Genomic DNA, 17,085 nt, shown 5'->3' with positions numbered 1-17,085 from the left:
CTCCTGGAATACGAATGACTACAGCAGCTTTCTTTTTGCCACCAGCTGTCTTCTGCTAATTTTCCTACGCAGCTTTCTGCCAAAGCCATCGTTCAAACTATGAGGATGTAGCATTTTTGAGAGGGATTTTTCAACTTTAAAGCTCTTTTTTTTTAACCCCCCCCCCCCTCTGTGGATTAAAGGATCAACATCAGCTCTGGGAACCTTTTTTTGTTGGTTGTTATTTAGGGTTTCAATCAGGACAGAAAGGCTCACATCTGGAGGTCTAACAGCGGTGTCACAGAGCTCTGTTTAAAATAATAAATAAATAGACAAAGATTAGCGTATATAATGGAAACGAGTGAATGTTTTGCTAAGCGTTTGACATCTTGATGACATGATACTCATGTTGTCAGTGGTCAGTGTGACACTTCATTAGTTACTTTGTGTGCTTGAAACCAGAGAAACTTGTCTGAGAAACCTGTTAGAGAGCACCGAGGCTGTCTCACAAAGCGGTGCCCTTCATAATCGCTCCCAAATACTGCCCTTGCGTAACCTTTACATGCCCATTTGGGTGTTGTGTCGGGCAAATCATAGCAGGCATATCTTGTGAGCATTGAAATAGACTTACGAAAGCTTACAAATTCACTCGAGTCAGACAGCGCGGAGCCTCGACAGCAATGAGTTGAAACGAGAGTCCTGACAGCTCCAGTGGGACTTAACTGCAGAGAGGCCTTTCAGAAGTAAAACTGAGGAGCAATTCAGTCCTGCAATGGTCACGCATTGACTTGCTTCATCTGTGCTGCATCCCTACTTCAAACAGGCTCGGCTCTGTTGTTGTGCTTCCTGTCACCTTCCTCACTGCTGCAGTATTGACCCTGCAGCATGCGTCAGTGAGCACCTAGGACACCATCCCTGGACTGTCATCTCTCCAGAATATCTAAGACTCTAATGATTCGCTGCTGCTGTAATAATAAGAGTCGCAGCTCAGCTCACAGGCTCTGTTCAGACACGACGGGTCTTGCCAGCAACGGGTTGTGATGGAGTATCTCGGGGACAAGCTGTCAGTGGCCCACTCTCAGGTGTCGGGCTGGATGGGGAATGTCCGCCGCTCCCTTCACGGGGCGCTCAGCTTTTTGTCCAGCTCGGGGGAGAGTGGAGGCAGGGGGGAGGACGGAGTCGGGGACTTTAAGAGAACCAATTCCTTACGGTCCTTGGCGTCCCGCAGCAGGGAGTCCATCCGCAGGTTCTCACTGCGCAGCCAGCAACGTCTGTCCTTACGCCGACGCACGGCACCCAACACCCCCACCGCCGTAAGACTTCTTACACACACACACACACACACACACACACACACAAACACACATTTTGAGTACAAACACGGAGCAGTTAAATACTGGTTCCTGCTACAAACAATATAGATAGGTTGGCTAGGCATCAATGTGATTCATGGTTTGTAAACCATAATTACACGCTAAGAAGTATTACTTTATATTTATATTTCTGTCGGAGTTAAAAAAGCACAAGTAGAATTCAAGTCATTTAGCAGCAACGTCCACATCCCTGTAGAAACAGCTGCTCCTTCATCAGCTGTTTGGGCTCCAGTCAAACATGTCAATACCGTCTGCATCTGTTGGGACACGCTCATCCCTTCTGTTCGTCATCAAACTCTTTCTGTGCATCATGGTCATCCGTCTTACATTACTCCTGACACAATCTAAACCACGTCTCTTTACTAAACCTGTCATTCGACTGCTTCTTCTGTTGTTCGTCTTTGGATAGTTGTCAGAGATTTATTAACAAAAGGAAAATGACAACGCTATTAGCATTATAGCATTTGCAGGGCCAAAAAAAATCTGTACTCTTTAAAAGATACAAATCTGGCCTTTGTGTTTTGTTGTCACTTGGTTTCATTTCACTCGGACCCTTTTTCTTGGTGTGTGTGTACAATGGATTTGGAAATCCACGAGAGTCAGTTGTACATTACAGCGAAACTGACCCTGTTCTTAAGTTGACGCCTATTTGTCCAACTTCTGCACAACACCTCATGACTCACAGTTCCTAAAGATAAGCACATGTTTTCATGGCTTAAAGTGACCGTTCTGATGCTGTGTCTTAGATTTAGACGTGAACAGCTGCTGTTGTGGTCTCTGAGAGAAAGACTGCCTCCCCATCAGTAAGTTTAAAAAAAAAAAAAATGTCAGGAAGAAGTCAGTAATAGTTAAACTTGGTTGTCAGAGTCTAGAAAGTCTCTAAATGAGTAAGAAATGTGACTGGTTGCTTTTCCAAAATTATTTAAACTTTTTTGTGTCTGTGTCCAAAGTGAAAACAGGAAGAAATGTCTTTGTAAGTGTCATTCTAACAGTTTATAACTCATTGACAAGATAACAACTTAATATTTTGGAACCTTTGGAGTTTTCCATTTTCACAGCAACATTTAACTGAATTTGATCTACTTTATGTCCATATTAGTGTGCTGTACGAATATTGATTTTGACGTATAATAGAAAACAGGGCTGTGCCAATGTTTGAAACCACTCATTACTTTTGCTTCCGAGCAGGCAAACTTTCTTATAATCTTTTAAAACAGTCTTCAGGCTTCCGGAAGGTCTTTTAATGTTTTGTCACTCATTTCAGTCCAGTTCTTGCACCCCTAACTACAACAGCATTTTATTTTTTAGTTGCCTGTTATGTATTGACACAATACTGATTCATCCCTTGAGTTTAGGAGGCTATTCATGCCCGACTGATTCATAGGTCAGAGCTGGGTGGCTTAACAAACCAAACAAAGCTGCCTCTGAAAATGAATGAGAAATCTTCAAAAAGCTTTGAGAAATATTGGTCGAGATCATTTTAAAAGATTACACGAACCTCTGGCTGCTTGGAAGTAAATCATAAAGAAATGAGGGATGACTTTTACAGTATTGTGAGTTACCAACGTTTTGTGTCAAACAAGTTGTGAGATCAGATAAGCAGCCGCTTGGCATCGTGCATTGTAGGATACATGTCAACACAAGTGGGGAAACTTGGAAAGACTGAGTTGTGGGGGAGCCAGGTATAAACAATAAAACCAGCATTTGACTTGAAGGCTCAAGCAGGCAGCTGCAGCGACTCATTATAGCTGGATTTAAACGTTATGAATACAAATAAAGTGAAACATTCAAGAAGCACAGTCGAGTTAAGCCAGTCAGAGCTGTTGGTTTAATTTTAGGGGAGCGGCGTTACTGAAAGGCAGGCGAAAAGTGTCTGTCAGGATTACGAAGCTCTGCTAACAATGCATCAAATACATAATGATGAAAGGTCATTTGGTGCAACAGCTATTATTTAACCCTCCCAGGGCCTTCGGGTCAAATTGACCTGAATTTACAAGGGCTTGTCTACCTCGCTTTGTCTCTCTCTTCTGAAGACTTCAGGAGGGTTAAGCTATCTTTAAACACGTGCCTAAACTGCGCCCTAATTTTTAATTCAAAGTAAGATCAATAGTTATTAAGTGACAAGCATTTCTCAAACAACTGCTGTTGGCAAAAACCAGGGAAACAAACCCCAGACTGAAAGTAATCTTTTAGGTCAGGTTGAGCGCACGCTGGGGAGGGGGGAGGGGGGGATCTTAAGCCGAGTCAGATTTTTACATTCTTGCCCCTTTTTTCTCATTAGATGCTTTGTACAACATTAAGGCTTTGTCTGTGTTAGTTCCTGACATGAAGCTGTTCGGTTTGCCCAGCAGATTGTGTCTTAATGTAAACCCGTCTGTTGTTGACATGAGATTCGCCGTTCGAAGGAGCGGTTTGTTTTGAATGCACGTAGAAAGTTATTGGTTGCCGGGGTGTACGTAGAGCATGCTTTCACAGCTTACCTAAGCCTGAGTCAGAGCTCAGATTTAAACGCAGGCGTGGACAATGAAGTGATGGCATGCTGCATGCACAGCGGTGTGACTGAATGAGCTTTATTAGCATCACAGTCACATCGGATCAAATTTTCTGTAATCTGATGAAGCGCATGTCTTGGCCACAGCACACGGAAACTCTTTATTAGAGATGTTTATTTTTTTACCAGCTCTGATTCAGTGCAGCACTGTTTATACTAAGCAGGGCTAATAGTGATCCTGTGATATGTTCACATTCCTCAACAGCATGAAGAGCTTTTATCTTTTGTGCTGCAGTCGTGTAAACACTTTTTAATGCCTGCTAACGATGAAAGCGGTGTGCTAATGTTTTTGCCTGTTTGTTTGTCCTTACAGTAAATATCTCATGAACCAGTGGACTGATTTTAACGACACTCTCAGAAAGTAATCGTTGGATGTACATCCCACTGAAGATGGTCACAACAACTAAGCAACCTTAGCAAACACAAAAATGTCAATGACTCAGCCAGGTTTTAGATATTCAGCTCAAATTTGGTGTGGTAGTAGCTGAGTGTAATGCCTAATACATGATGCATCTTTGCTTAAAACATTGACAATAACTCTAAGTCAACACTGTCTGTTAGCAAAATATATCATGAACCACTGGAAGGATTTTCGTGAAACCCTCTGAAAGTAATAACTCCCCTCCACCCTAAAAGTTTAAAAACAAAGCAACTGGACTTCTAATCTTTAGTAAAAGACGTTTCGCTCACCATCCATGGAGTGTTTTTCCTTTACATCTAAAACTCATCAACATTTAGTGTCAGCCAAGTTCAAGATGGCTGCCACAACTAATTGGCATTAGCTACCACAAAAATGGCTGTAACTGAATCATTTATACAGATATTGATCTGATTGTCCTCCCCATGATGTACTCCTAGCACTAACACATCTCAGGAGATCTTTGCCACTGCACGTAGGCAGGCTGTCTCACTTACCATTTTTTAAAATCTCGTGTAAAAACCCATTTTTACATCCTGGCCTTCGACCCAATGTGAGATGACTTTGACCTTATTGTGCTTTCATTTACTTATCTCTTAGTTTTAACTGTTTCTTATTGTTACTTCTGTAGATTTATGTATTTTATTCTTTGTCTTGTGCTTGTTTGTTTCCTTGTACAGTGCTTTTGTTGGCCTTGTTGCTGTCAGGTGCTTAACACAGACATCTTCCTTTTTTTTAATATATAACGGACAACTTTGTTTTCTCACTTAGTTTCCACTTATGTGCAGCAGTCAGTGCATTATCAAGAAGTTTCCAAGACCTCATTCCTGCCTTTTCCTCTGCAGATTGTCTGCCCGACCTTCTTAGTGATCAGCCCTTTCTCTCCTTCATCCTTCTATTCATCCGCTCTTTGTTATGTTGTTTTCCTTGACACACCCTTCCTATCCAGGGGAAGTTGGCTATTGCTAATCTTATTAGTGAAAAGCCTTCTCTTGACAGCTATAAGTCATCGCCACCGGACCTGTTGGTTCAGTCGGCTTCCTCCTTCAAACCACATTTGCACTGTTTGAGGTCGATCGTGCACAGCCGTAAACATCTAAAGAGGTTTTATGTGCTTGTCAGCTGGGTGAGCTCGCTTGTAATCTTTCGCTGTTCAAAAGCAGAAGATTGAGTGAGCTGCTCTCTTAAAGCGCCTCTGTTTAGCGTGTTCCTGCAAAGCGGCGTTCCTTCGCTGAACTGATCAGGTACGGGTGTGCTGCTGGGTGTGTTTGGGTTGAGTAATGCACACAAACACACAAGATTGGAATTTTTATCAGCAGTTTTTTTTTTTTTACAAGGTCTTGTTGGCTTTTTTCGCCAACAGTGAAAGCAGCAAATAGCAACATGTAGAAAAAGGGGTGGATTACATAATGGCATAAAAACTGGTTGGAAGTAAAGTGGATTGGTGACAAAAAAACTCCACACTGCTGCTTTCCAAAATAAACCTGTTTCTGACTGCACAGAAAACGGCATCTGAAGTGTGAAGCTCACGTATTTTGAAGCGAAGGAGAGTGATAATTTGATGTCAGCTTGAGAAGTGTGAGGGCTTAAGAAAATGAGCTGAAGGGCTTTCTCAGAGGAGGGAAATATGTTGACTGCTGTACTCGCTGTTCTCAGTTTTATCCTTTCCTGTCAGGAAAAGGTTCACTGATTAACAACACCCTGCGCTGCTCACACTCTAGTTGTTTTATGCACTTTCAATCAACATTTCTCACTGTTCTTCACGCTCTTATCTCTCGTGTTTTCTCTACTTAATTGTCTCCCTTGCACTCGGTTTGCAGCAGTCTTGGATCTTTGCTCATGCGCAGACAAAGGAAACAGGGAAGGCATTCATGAGGCTTTCAGAGTGAGCACGCTGATCCCCAATCAGTGCTTGCACGAACGTCATCAGTGAGCAGCTCTCACGGTCAAGGAGCCCGGGCACTTACAGGTGTATCACCTTTCTCTGTCCACCCCTCAGGCATCACTGAGAACAGGAGGATTTTCTATTGTTCCCTTTCATTCTTTATATGGACCGCAGTTATCCGTTCGCGTGTGGGCGTGGCTCGCCGAGTTCTGTTTGGTTTTTGAGACAGTATGTTCTCTGTACAAGCTTCATTAAAAGACGCATGGTTCAGTGGGCAGCAAACACACAATCACTCACCCTCCCATCTCGGTCTTTGTCCCCACTCTGATCCTGTCTCCATTAACGCTTCCCTTAACCTTTCATTATCGGTCCTGCCACCGTTACCTGCTAAAGCTCAGCAACCTGTTGCTACGTCAGCAGAACTTCTGCCACTTCAATAGATTTGGTGACATCTATTAAGCACCTAATATGCCTTTTACTTCTTGTTACCTTGTTGCTTTTTGTCTCGGATAGACAAGATTTTGAGCTTGACTTGGCAATGAAAATATGTCACAGATGTCAACCAAAGCTAGGTTGGATTATTACCTGTCGCATATCATTTTGAAGCTGTAAGTAAGCCTGGTAAAATGGTTGCACAGTGATGTGTTTGCATTGGTTTCAACCTCTTCAGAGTGAAAGATTGTGAATAATCAACCTGTGCAGGCAGACTTTAATGTTTTCCTAACAGCACACAACTTTCAGAGAGGATCCTATTTGTTGGCTACATTTTGACTGGTTTAAAGTACCTTAAAAGTAGTAAAACGTGAACTGATGGGAGACGACGACAACCAATTCCAATCAACAGAAACTGAAGCATTAAAGAGTAATTTAAAAAGCATGGATTAAAAACACAAACCATAGCTGCCGGGATTAAACTAACCATTTTAAAGCGTATTTTTACTTCTATTATGATTGTTTTTACTGCAGAGCAAAGCTACAAGTCCAACTACAGCACCAACACAACTAACAACCAACACATCGATTCACATTTTTCTGAGACTGCCCTCAAGTGGCAGCGACATGCTCTGACATGTTTTTAAGGGGCACTGCAGAAGCAGATTGAATTTGACATCCCATCATTCCGTCAATCATCTCTCCCTGTCCTCCAGGTGCAGCAGAACCAAAGTGGCGAAGAGAGGGAGAAAGACTCTGGGACGCCCGTTCGTGACACGGACAGTCAGTATGGGACCTGGGAGACGGGCCTGCGCTCCGATGACAGGTAAATATACGTTACACAGTGTGTGTACATGCACAGTGTGTGTACATGCACAGTGTGTGTACATGCAAAGAGTTATCTAAAATGCCACTGACTATTGTGTTACTTTACCCTTTTTTTTCCACATCCTGATGATTTGTGATCTGAGGATAATAATTGTTGCAGTTTTGTAAGAAGAACCTTTCTATGCTTTTGATAAATATAAAATATTAGCTGCTCGGCAGTTCACAGTCATCTGACTTTCTTCTTTGTTACATTTTGTACGGGTTTTAGCAGGAGACAGATCTGGACTTGCATGCAGTTCAGTTCAGCACACACACGCACAAACACACACACAGCATGGCTTTATGGAGTCTGCATGTCTCAGACACAATCCGTGCTTATAAAGCCATGTTGTGTGTGTGATTAACAGGCTAGAGTGAGTTCTGCCTTGTTAAAATGATCACGAATTTACCAGGAAAAGACATTTATATTAAGATAGGTTTGCAGCTGTTATATAGCTACTTACCTGCTTTCTGTCTGGCAGCTGCAGCAGACTGATTTAATTTACAATAATTGTAAATGATTGTCCTGAGCTTATGGATGCTTTCGTGATAGCGGTGGGAATACAGTCTCAGCAGTGCTGACATTGGGCTCAGAGGTCATGCACACATACTGTGATTTCTGACTTTGACCTTTGAAATGTCATTATCTTAATCTTTTCACCATCTTATCATCTGTATATGCTGAAAACTGCAGTTCTTTAGAAATTTTCTTTGTTTTTTTTTTTTGTTTGTTTTATTGACTTATCTTTGATTCTTCGGAGCTTGGCACAAAGTAATAAGTTATTTAAAAAGAAAAAGCGCTGCTCAGACCTAACGTACGCTGGCTGATCAGATCTTGGTTACCTGCCGATCATCGGCAGCTTTACTGGTGTTTCTGTAAAACCACAGATACATCCAGCTGTCTGAAGTATAATAATATTCTGATTGAACCCGGTTAAGATTCACCTGAGTCCCATTTTTGCAGTCATAAAAAAAATAATAAGCTGTATTATGTAGACTAATAATACATTCAAAATGAGAGAAATAAAGAAGCATAAAATGATTTGTGACTTAATGACGCTCAGTGTCGCAAAGACAGAGATGATTTTAACCCACAAAACAAGCATTTTACGCCTGGATGCTCACATCAGGTACAATTAACTCCAAAAACAATCAAAACAATTAGACAGGAAGAAACTCACCCATACAGCATCCTTGTAATCCACTGATTGATGTAATCTCTCCAAAAAGGTTTATTTTAATTCATGTTTCTGAATAGCAGTCCATTGAAATCTTTTTGCTCCAAAACAAAAAGGAAAAAATAGTATATTCAGAATTTAACCACAGATAGCTGTTTAATTATCCAAAATTAAATGTTTGTAATGATCCCAGTGCAGTGATCACCCACGTGGATTAAAAAGTTTGTTTAAGAACTAACTAGTAAACTAACGGTGTTTAGTCTTTTCTGACATGATGACAAAAAGGGAAAACAAATATAAACTAAAGTCATTTTATTTTCTATATTTATTTTAACTAAAATCCATCAGCAATCACACTTCCTGAGGCTGCTGGTGTATCTAGGCTAAAATGTCAACAGAAAAAAAACACATTTTCCTTCACTGCTTAACAAAGAACCTGCGGGTTAAGTTTATGTAGCCGATTCTAAACTATTTATTCTGCTCAAGATGCTTTAATTGGAGGCATGTGAGACTAACAGGGTACGGTATTTGTCTGATTCACCTCTAGTCTTTTTGTAATTACCACACTAAAGACAGTTTATGAGAAAGAATGAAGGTTCTGATCATGAACTTTTTTTTCTGCTCAGTTTGACTTTTATAGAGGGTTCGCTCTTTTAGTTCATTTGGATCGTTTATTAGAGTTCCTCAACGAATGCATCAACCAAAGTTGTTGTTTTTTTTTTGTTTACAAATTGTTCAATAACTTTAAATAAAATCTAGTTGCTGCATTAAAACCTTTTGTATAAAAATTAGAAGACAAATGTGTTTTGCACAATATTAGACAAACATTGGATTGTAATATTAGTGTCGAGACAAACCCACATTTTTCCATCATTAGTGTTTAAAACACTCTCCGTGTGTAGTCTGTGAGTGTTTAGAGGAGTGAGGGTCCGTCTGATCTAAGTTTTATCTTTTCCAGTATTTTGGGGGGGGAATCCTTTGCAGTAAAATGGGACATGATGATAAGGCGATATAAATAAACTATCTTTATAGGATAAAAATCCATCCCAGGAAAAAAGGCAATTAAAGAGTCATGGCATGAACAGATTTTGTAAGTTATGATACTAACAAAACATTTTCTTTTTTAAAGAAGTGCAGCTAAATCCAAACACAAAACAGTTGCAGTGTTATTGTCTATGCTGTCACCTCTTTAAAAAAGGTGATACGTCTGTATGATAGTTGTTGCATACCTCCCAGTCTATTACTGACCTCTTCTGGTCAGGATCTAGTATCACAATATTAAGCACACAGTATTAAGAAGGGGCCGTTATTCTGATTTGTTTACAGAAAAGGACAAAAATCCAGTCTTATGTGCATTTATTGTACAGTTTAAATGACAAAGAGGCGGTCTTTAAAAGCTTTTCTCAGTTAAGTCGATGACACTGTGGGGTTTTAAATGTGGTCGCTTTAGATACACAGATATTTAAAGAAACGTTTCATTGCTTAAAGTTGTTTTTCTTCTTTTAAATAATTCTGTTGCAGCCTGACACCTGCTACTCCTAGTTCAGAAAGCAATCTCAGTCCCTCCCCAAGGAAGCCCACTCCTCTACATTCACCTGGTGACCCCACCTCCCAGCTGGAGACCGACACGCTGGACGGCGTCCCTCCTCTGTCCTCGTCTGACAGTCAGCCACTTCCTTTCCCCGACGTAAGTGTTTGGTTTTTTTTTTCCACGACAAGTATCGCCACCTCTGATGTGACACGAGCTTCCCTAATTATGTTGGCTGTTTATTTTATCGGCTGCTCTTTCTCCTCTGTGCCTTGACATTCAGGCTCCAACAGCTTTGTTGGACAACAGCGCTCTCCGCTCCAGGGCCCAGCTGGGGAAGAAACGAGCTCCGCGGACCCGGCCGTCCAAGGCGACCCGTCAGAGTATGATACAGACTCAGGAGGACGGAGGAACCTCGGAGGACTGGCTTTACAAAGACTCAACAGGTAAACCTTATCTTTACAGAGACCAGATTTACTCTAACCAAATACTGGCTTCCGCCTGTATTAATTAAACAAATATGTTAACATTCATCCCTCAAAATGTTAATTTTGTTGTCTAAAAACATTTTTACATGTTAAAACAACATGTCTAATTTTCATTTTACCTTATCCCAACACCTTGTCCTCACAAAAACAAGCTTTAAAAATATATATTTTAGTGTTAAAGTCCACCATCAACTTGGTTAAGTTGGCAGGATGAGACATGCAGCTTTGGGTATTTTAAATACGCTCCAATTATTTTACCACAGAAAATATTTTAGTTTTTATTTTTGAAGTCAGAAAATTTGTATTTTGTGGCAGCAAAAATCAGAAAGAGAAGATTTTTATGTAAGGGTTTCTTGTTTGTAAATACAGGATTTCTACTCAGTCTTAAAAGGTCGGAAATTTGCTTTAAACATTTTTCAGCTCTTTAAAAAGTATGGGGTGAGTGGGAAAAGGAAGTATGAGAAAACATTTGTGTTTCCAGACTTTATTTCTTTTCTAAAAATAAAATCCTGTTTTTCCAAAGGTTAAAAAAAAATCTGGTTTTCTAAACATAAAAAGTTAAACTTCAGTGTTTTTCAGATTCATTATATGTAAAACATGGACGTAGAGCGCTATTTTTGCCTGACTTTGCTTCTAAATTCTGTCTCTTAGGAAGGAAAATATAAAAAATTGAGTGCAGACTTGGCATGTGTACACCGTTCTGTCATCATAGTTTCTGATTATATTGTAAGATCCTTCGTGAACCTCACAAAACTTAATTATATGCTATATAAATGAAAATTATTGGTCATAAGTTGCATAGTTTGTGCCACTAGTGGGCTACAAATTACACAAGCCCTAAAGCAAACACTGTTTTTTTTATTTTACTTTGAATCAGAACCTGATTTCACAAAAATAAACTTCTGAAGATCACTTGAACTGTGTTACTAAGAATATAAAGTCTCCAAAAAATACTTTTTTTTTCTGAAATGTCCTTTTCTGCTGTCCGTCTTTTATTTACAGTCCACTGTACGTACGGTATACAGTAAATGTTTGTCCTTGGGTATCAAAATTTCCCGGACATTAGAGTTAGGGGGGTGACTGAATCCTTTTAGTGAAGGAAGATTTATTGATCTGTGCTCTCCCTTCGACAGAGGCAAAGGCTGAGAGTAAAGACGATGACTCAGAGTCCGAGGAGACAACCAGAGGAGCCGATGCTGGCCCTGCTGTAGCCTCGCAGCCACAGAGGATCGCCCTGTTCCCTGGTGTAGACCCTTCAGCTTTAAAGGTGAGCCAGCAGGTGGGCAGCCACCTTCTCCGCCAGGTTCATTAGCTTCATGAACTCTAAAAATGTCCCGCTTTTGTCAGGCCCAGCTGAAGAAGAGGGGCGAGTCTGACAATCAGACCGACGGACCTGGCCCCTCTCCCTCAGTGACTCGCTCTCCCAAGTCTCCGTTCCTCCCACGAGCGGCGCGTGTGCTGCCCCCACCTGGCACGAAGGAAAACAGGCAAGCACCGCCAGCCTGTTTGCTTTTGTCCTGCGTGTTGTTTACCTCTGCAGCTGCCCAGTTACTCACTGGTGTGGGTTCATGTTTTGCAGCGAGGAGAACTCCCCACAGTGGCTGAAGGAGCTAAAATCCAAGAAACGCTTCAGTCAATATGAAAGTGAAACCTAAGTGAGCAGTGAGGTAAAAAATTATTTGTGTTTGTTATTGTCTCTATTTAAATTCTGAACAACCAGACATAATTAAAGCTCATCATCACATTCTCCTTCTTCTCCTTTGAAGGTTGCCTTAACAGATGAATCTGTATGAAACAGAGGCCTTAACGTTTGACTCAGTCGTTAGGAGAGAGTGGATCTACAGCTGCTGAATATATTATTTTCATTATATATATTTTTTTTATTGTTTATTTTTTTTTCCACTTTCTGGGTCGATAAATGTGCATGGTGCCTTTTTTTTCTACTGGAGAGTGTCTATCTAATGGAAAATGTAAAACAAGCGAGGACAAAATCCACTGTCGTGCTTGCTCTGCTCCATCCATTTCATGTTTGGACCTGTGGAAGTTCTGCTGCACCTAAAGGGACTTTACAAGGGGTGGGGGTGGGGGGGAGTAAATAATGTCAATTAATTCTCATCAGGCCACACTTCAGGAGATATTTAACTTGTGGGACCATGATGCCTCGTTATGCTTCGTCTGACGCTGGAGGAAAGTCCAGCCGAACTGTTACAGGATCGTCTGTGTGTAGCCTCAGCTCATGTCTCCAAGTCTGCTTCAGCTGTGTGTGTGTGCTGTCTGTGGCGGCTGTTGAGCAGAGGCGCACAGACGTTGCCATAAGATGACATTTCAGACACTAAATAATTTTTGAGAGAGAGAGAGAACAAATCACCCCTGGCTTGAAATGTCTGTGGGAATGTGTACTATGTCAATAACTACAGTCAGATGTTATATCTGTACCTTTGATTTACCAGAGAGCTAGTTTTGAAGACAGAAAACTGTAAGATGCATCACTACAACAGAGGCTCCTCGGCCTTTTACTTTGATACACTCCACAGCCTAATGGTGTTACAGTTGCTACATTCTGTATGTATATATATCTATATATATATCTATATATATATATATGTTATTTTGTCTGATTATGCATTTTGTTTATGTGTATAAGGGACTCGAGGGGGGGCTTTTGGACAAATGACTTTGCATCCGTCAATCATGCACAAAACAAATCAGCACAAACACTCATCGGCCCGTCTTCCCTTCGTTAATCGACTGAACGATCCAATGAAAGCCATACATGTGATTTAGTTGCTCTCTTATGCTCCATCGCGTTTTGACGACGTCTTCCCAACGAATGTGCAATGTTCCCTTCATTTTGTCACCACTACACGTGCATGCACAATCGCTCCTGTCACACCAGGCAGTTTTTTTTTGTTTGTTTGTCTGTTTTCCCCTCTGTCCGACGGGCTCAAAGTGGTCAGGGCGTCGGCTACTACTCCAGTCCGGGGCGTGCTTCTTCACTACACTCGCTCACTACCTTTCTTTTAAAAACCTCTTCCTCATGTTTGCCTCCCGCCCGCCCCGCTCACACGTCTACCAAGCACTTTGTCACTTGATGCACTACAGCACTGACCTCTGCCCCCCCTCCCTGAGGTCGGCCATGTTTTCTGTTTGAACAGCTTGCTCGTGCAGCGCAAGCACGGTGAATGTTGATGGAGGCTTTGGAGCAAACATCCCTGGTTTCTGTGTGTATGATTTCTTTTTTTTTTTTTTTTTGGTGGTCATAAAATTTGAGGGTTTATATTTTATGTCCTTCTTTGTCTTTTTTTTTTTTAATTATTATTATTTGAACGTAGCAATGTGTATCGCACTGTGTTGTGCTGGCCAGTGTCTTCAAGTGTAAAAATTCTTAATAAAATCTACCTGACTTGAGTTGCAGTTTCCAGTACGTTTTTATTTCTGTGGAGGTGAAATGATTAGGTATCTGAAGCATCTGCCTTCCGAAGTGTGCCGAGTGTATTTAAAAAGTGTCAGAAACAGCTGTGCAATTTGAAACTGGGTGTAGCTCGACGGTCGGTGTGTGTGTTTGTGCTGAGCAGGCCTGTTTGCTGAATCCTCTTGGCTCTCTCTCCGTGTGCCCGCGCACAGCGCTCGCTGGCAGCCAGGCGGACGGCAGGGCAGCGTATGCCAACACAGCTGCCTATTGAGAGGCAGCGTTACGGACACAATGTGAGCGACAGACTTGCTGTATCAACAGCTCCTCCTTTTCTGCTGTTGTGGCCAGAAATAAACCATAAATACCCCCCCCTGGCTCTGCCCTCTAATGGCTCAACCCCACCAAACTCCCAAGTGGTGCTAGAAAAAAGAGGGACGCTGCCATTTTCTAGCAGGCATATCCAGGTAAAATAGCCTCAATCTGGACACATATAGATTTATAACTGTGGAAAACAACTCCTGTGCAAGAGAATTTGACAGTTCTGCAACAGTAAATACCAAACGTTTGGATGTTTTTGGCATATTGGATAATTATGAGTCCTGAAGGGCTGTTAGGGAAATAAGTCCCACCTAAAGTGAATAATCCTTACAAACACTGAGGAAATTAGACATTGAGCTTTCCTTTTTATCTGTGTATCTTCCTGTGTGTGTGGTGCTGTCAAAAAGTGGAGGAGCAGTGGATCAGGAGGATGTCGGAGCAGCAGAGTGCCCCGGACCAGCTGGCTGCTGGGAAGAGCCAGGGTGGAGCTGGAGCCACATATAAGGTACTCTGACAACTTTCTATTTCGGGATGAGAACTTGGTTTGATCAGGGATAAGCCGGCACAGATGTTTACATCTACTGGTAAAGAAAAAGAAAAATTGATAAATGACTTTGTGTTGGTGGTTACAGCAATCATCTGTCGGTGCGTTTGAGTCCCTTCTGATCGTCTTGTCATCAGAAATAAAGGATAGACAATATGTGATAATAAAGCGCTGGTTTCTCTGTTGTCCAGGTGGTGCTGTTTGAGTTTGAAAACTTCCAGGGCTCCAAGGCAGAGCTGTCTGCAGAGTGTAAAGATGTGATGGAGAAGGGTCTGGAGAAGGTCGGATCTGTGATTGTTGAGTCCGGGCCGTAAGTAACGCTATGCTCAGACTCTCAGAAAAAATGTTTTCTGTGTGGGTTGGTCATGCTAATAAACTTGTTTTTATTATTATTTCCTGTTCTTTTCTCAGCTGGGTGGGTTATGACCGAAATGGGTTCTCAGGGGAGCAGTTTATTCTGGAGAAGGGTGAATATCCACGCTGGGACACCTGGACCAACAGTCAGCGCAGCTACACCCTCTTGTCTCTGAGGCCACTCAAAGTGGTGAGTGACTTGTTTAAAAACGGCCTTTGTAGGCATGCAGATGCAAAAAGAGGTGTGAGAGTTTATCGGGAGGTTTATCAGTATTTACTCTGTTAACAATAATGGGAGGAATCTGAAAGGATTTGGAAGCATTCGTGTGTCTGTTTCTGCTCTTCAGGATGGTGCTGAACACAAGCTCCACCTGTATGAGAACCCTGGGTTCACTGGTCGAAAGATGGAGATTGTTGATGATGATGTGCCAAGTTTGTGGGGCCATGGTTTTCAGGACCGTGTAGCAAGCGTGAAGGCTCTTAATGGAACGTAAGATTCCTCCTCCTTTCCTTTTTAAACCATATCACACTTTCCTTCATTCAAACCGGCAGATTCCGAATGTTGCGATAGGGTAATCTAAGGATTTTCTTGGACAAATCTGTGTTCTTGTCCTCCAGATGGGTTGGCTACATGTACCCAGGGTACAGGGGTCGACAGTACATCTTCGAGAGAGGAGATTTCAAGCACTGGAACAACTGGGAGGCCCCCGCCCCCCAGATCCAATCTGTCCGACGTGTGCGGGACATGCAGTGGCACAAGAGGGGCTGTTTCATTGTTCCAGACCCTGCTCCCGCTCCTGGCCCGGATCCCGATCCTGCCCCAGCTCCTCCTGCTCCTCCTGCTGCAGCCGGAGCCAGCTGAGCAGGATCCTCGCCTGCCTCCTGACCCCCACCCTGCCTGAAGTGCCTGCCCTCTGCCTTAACCTAACCATGGCAAACACTGCTTGTGCCCAGAGACGAGTGCCATGTTTGTTTCAGTGGCAAATAAAAGTTGTTTGACCTGGAGTACCTTGGTGATGTTATACTTGTGCTTCAAGATGGAAATGGCTTCTAATCAGATACTTAAAATTTGCAACAAAACAAAACACAAACCCACATGTAAAATTGACATCCTTGTAGAAGTGATGTAGCTTATATCTGGCAACCTTTTTTTTCAAGAAAATAAACCTCAATTATGATTTTACTTTTTAGCTATGTGTGTTACTTTTAATGACTGTTTTTTATTATTTAAAGCCTCATCCAGCAATAGAATCCCATGACTGATTCAGTAAATATGTGGACATGCTGAACAGCAAAGGAAATGATGTCATGGTGTACGTATGCTTGCTATTAAAACGGAGTGCAGCTCATTCTGCTGTATTCATCCTTGTGTATTTTAAAGCCAATGACACTCGGGGTGTATGGTCTCCAGAGTGACATTAGAGAACTATATTAATCTTGTGCAAATAACTGCACCTCTTACACTATTACAGGTTTGATTCATTTAGTAAAAGTGATCTGTTCTTAATCAGGGAAGCTTGTTGTTGCGAAAACGTAAGTGTATGAAGGGTGAAAATGCTCATCATGAGCATATTTTTTCATTCTTTTCTATTATAATGTAAAACGAAGGTTACGTATGTAACTACGGTTCTATGAATCCCGGATGACCGCCAGAGGGCGGTGCTGAAAGCACTGAATGTTCCCTTCGCGCATGCGCAGTTCGAGTAATAGTATCAACAGAGTCACACTTGTGACACATCGGATGATCAATCAGAGGCT

At 41.9% G+C, this 17,085-nt stretch overlaps 2 protein-coding genes across 3 annotated transcripts in view; both read left to right on the top strand.

The window, feature by feature from the left end:
• si:ch73-138n13.1 (protein piccolo) overlaps positions 1–14,107 on the top strand; it is a 29,834-nt gene extending 15,727 nt beyond the window's left edge. For both annotated transcript variants that reach the window (XM_017414643.3, XM_025005595.2), the window contains exons 7-13: positions 7,355–7,464; positions 10,205–10,370; positions 10,495–10,657; positions 11,833–11,966; positions 12,047–12,186; positions 12,279–12,366; positions 12,466–14,107. In XM_017414643.3, the coding sequence (XP_017270132.1) occupies positions 7,355–7,464; positions 10,205–10,370; positions 10,495–10,657; positions 11,833–11,966; positions 12,047–12,186; positions 12,279–12,354 (789 nt within the window). In that variant the 3' untranslated portion in view covers positions 12,355–12,366; positions 12,466–14,107. The remainder of the gene's footprint in view (positions 1–7,354; positions 7,465–10,204; positions 10,371–10,494; positions 10,658–11,832; positions 11,967–12,046; positions 12,187–12,278; positions 12,367–12,465) is intronic.
• A 331-nt stretch (positions 14,108–14,438) lies between these two features.
• Positions 14,439–16,332, top strand: LOC108234945 (crystallin, beta B3). The gene is made up of 6 exons (XM_017414567.2): positions 14,439–14,575; positions 14,837–14,934; positions 15,165–15,283; positions 15,385–15,517; positions 15,675–15,817; positions 15,946–16,332. The coding sequence occupies exons 2-6, from the start codon at positions 14,860–14,862 to the stop codon at positions 16,187–16,189; spliced, it is 714 nt and encodes a 237-aa protein (XP_017270056.1). The 5' UTR covers positions 14,439–14,575; positions 14,837–14,859; the 3' UTR covers positions 16,190–16,332.
• The last annotated feature ends 753 nt before the right edge of the window (positions 16,333–17,085 follow it).

This window comes from Kryptolebias marmoratus, linkage group LG1, assembly GCF_001649575.2.
Source record: "Kryptolebias marmoratus isolate JLee-2015 linkage group LG1, ASM164957v2, whole genome shotgun sequence".
NCBI lineage: Eukaryota > Metazoa > Chordata > Actinopteri > Cyprinodontiformes > Rivulidae > Kryptolebias > Kryptolebias marmoratus.
Note: the sequence above shows the minus strand (reverse complement) of the source record. Positions and strands in the feature narration are given on the sequence as shown.

Excerpts from the sequence above, each read along its gene's own strand:
- LOC108234945 (XM_017414567.2), top strand. The coding sequence starts at position 14,860 with ATGTCGGAGCAGCAGAGTGCCCCGGACCAGCTGGCTGCTGGGAAGAGC. Across the intron at positions 15,284-15,384 it reads GTGATTGTTGAGTCCGGGCC|CTGGGTGGGTTATGACCGAA; the intron begins GTAAGTAACGCT and ends TTCTTTTCTCAG. Across the intron at positions 15,818-15,945 it reads GTGAAGGCTCTTAATGGAAC|ATGGGTTGGCTACATGTACC; the intron begins GTAAGATTCCTC and ends CTTGTCCTCCAG.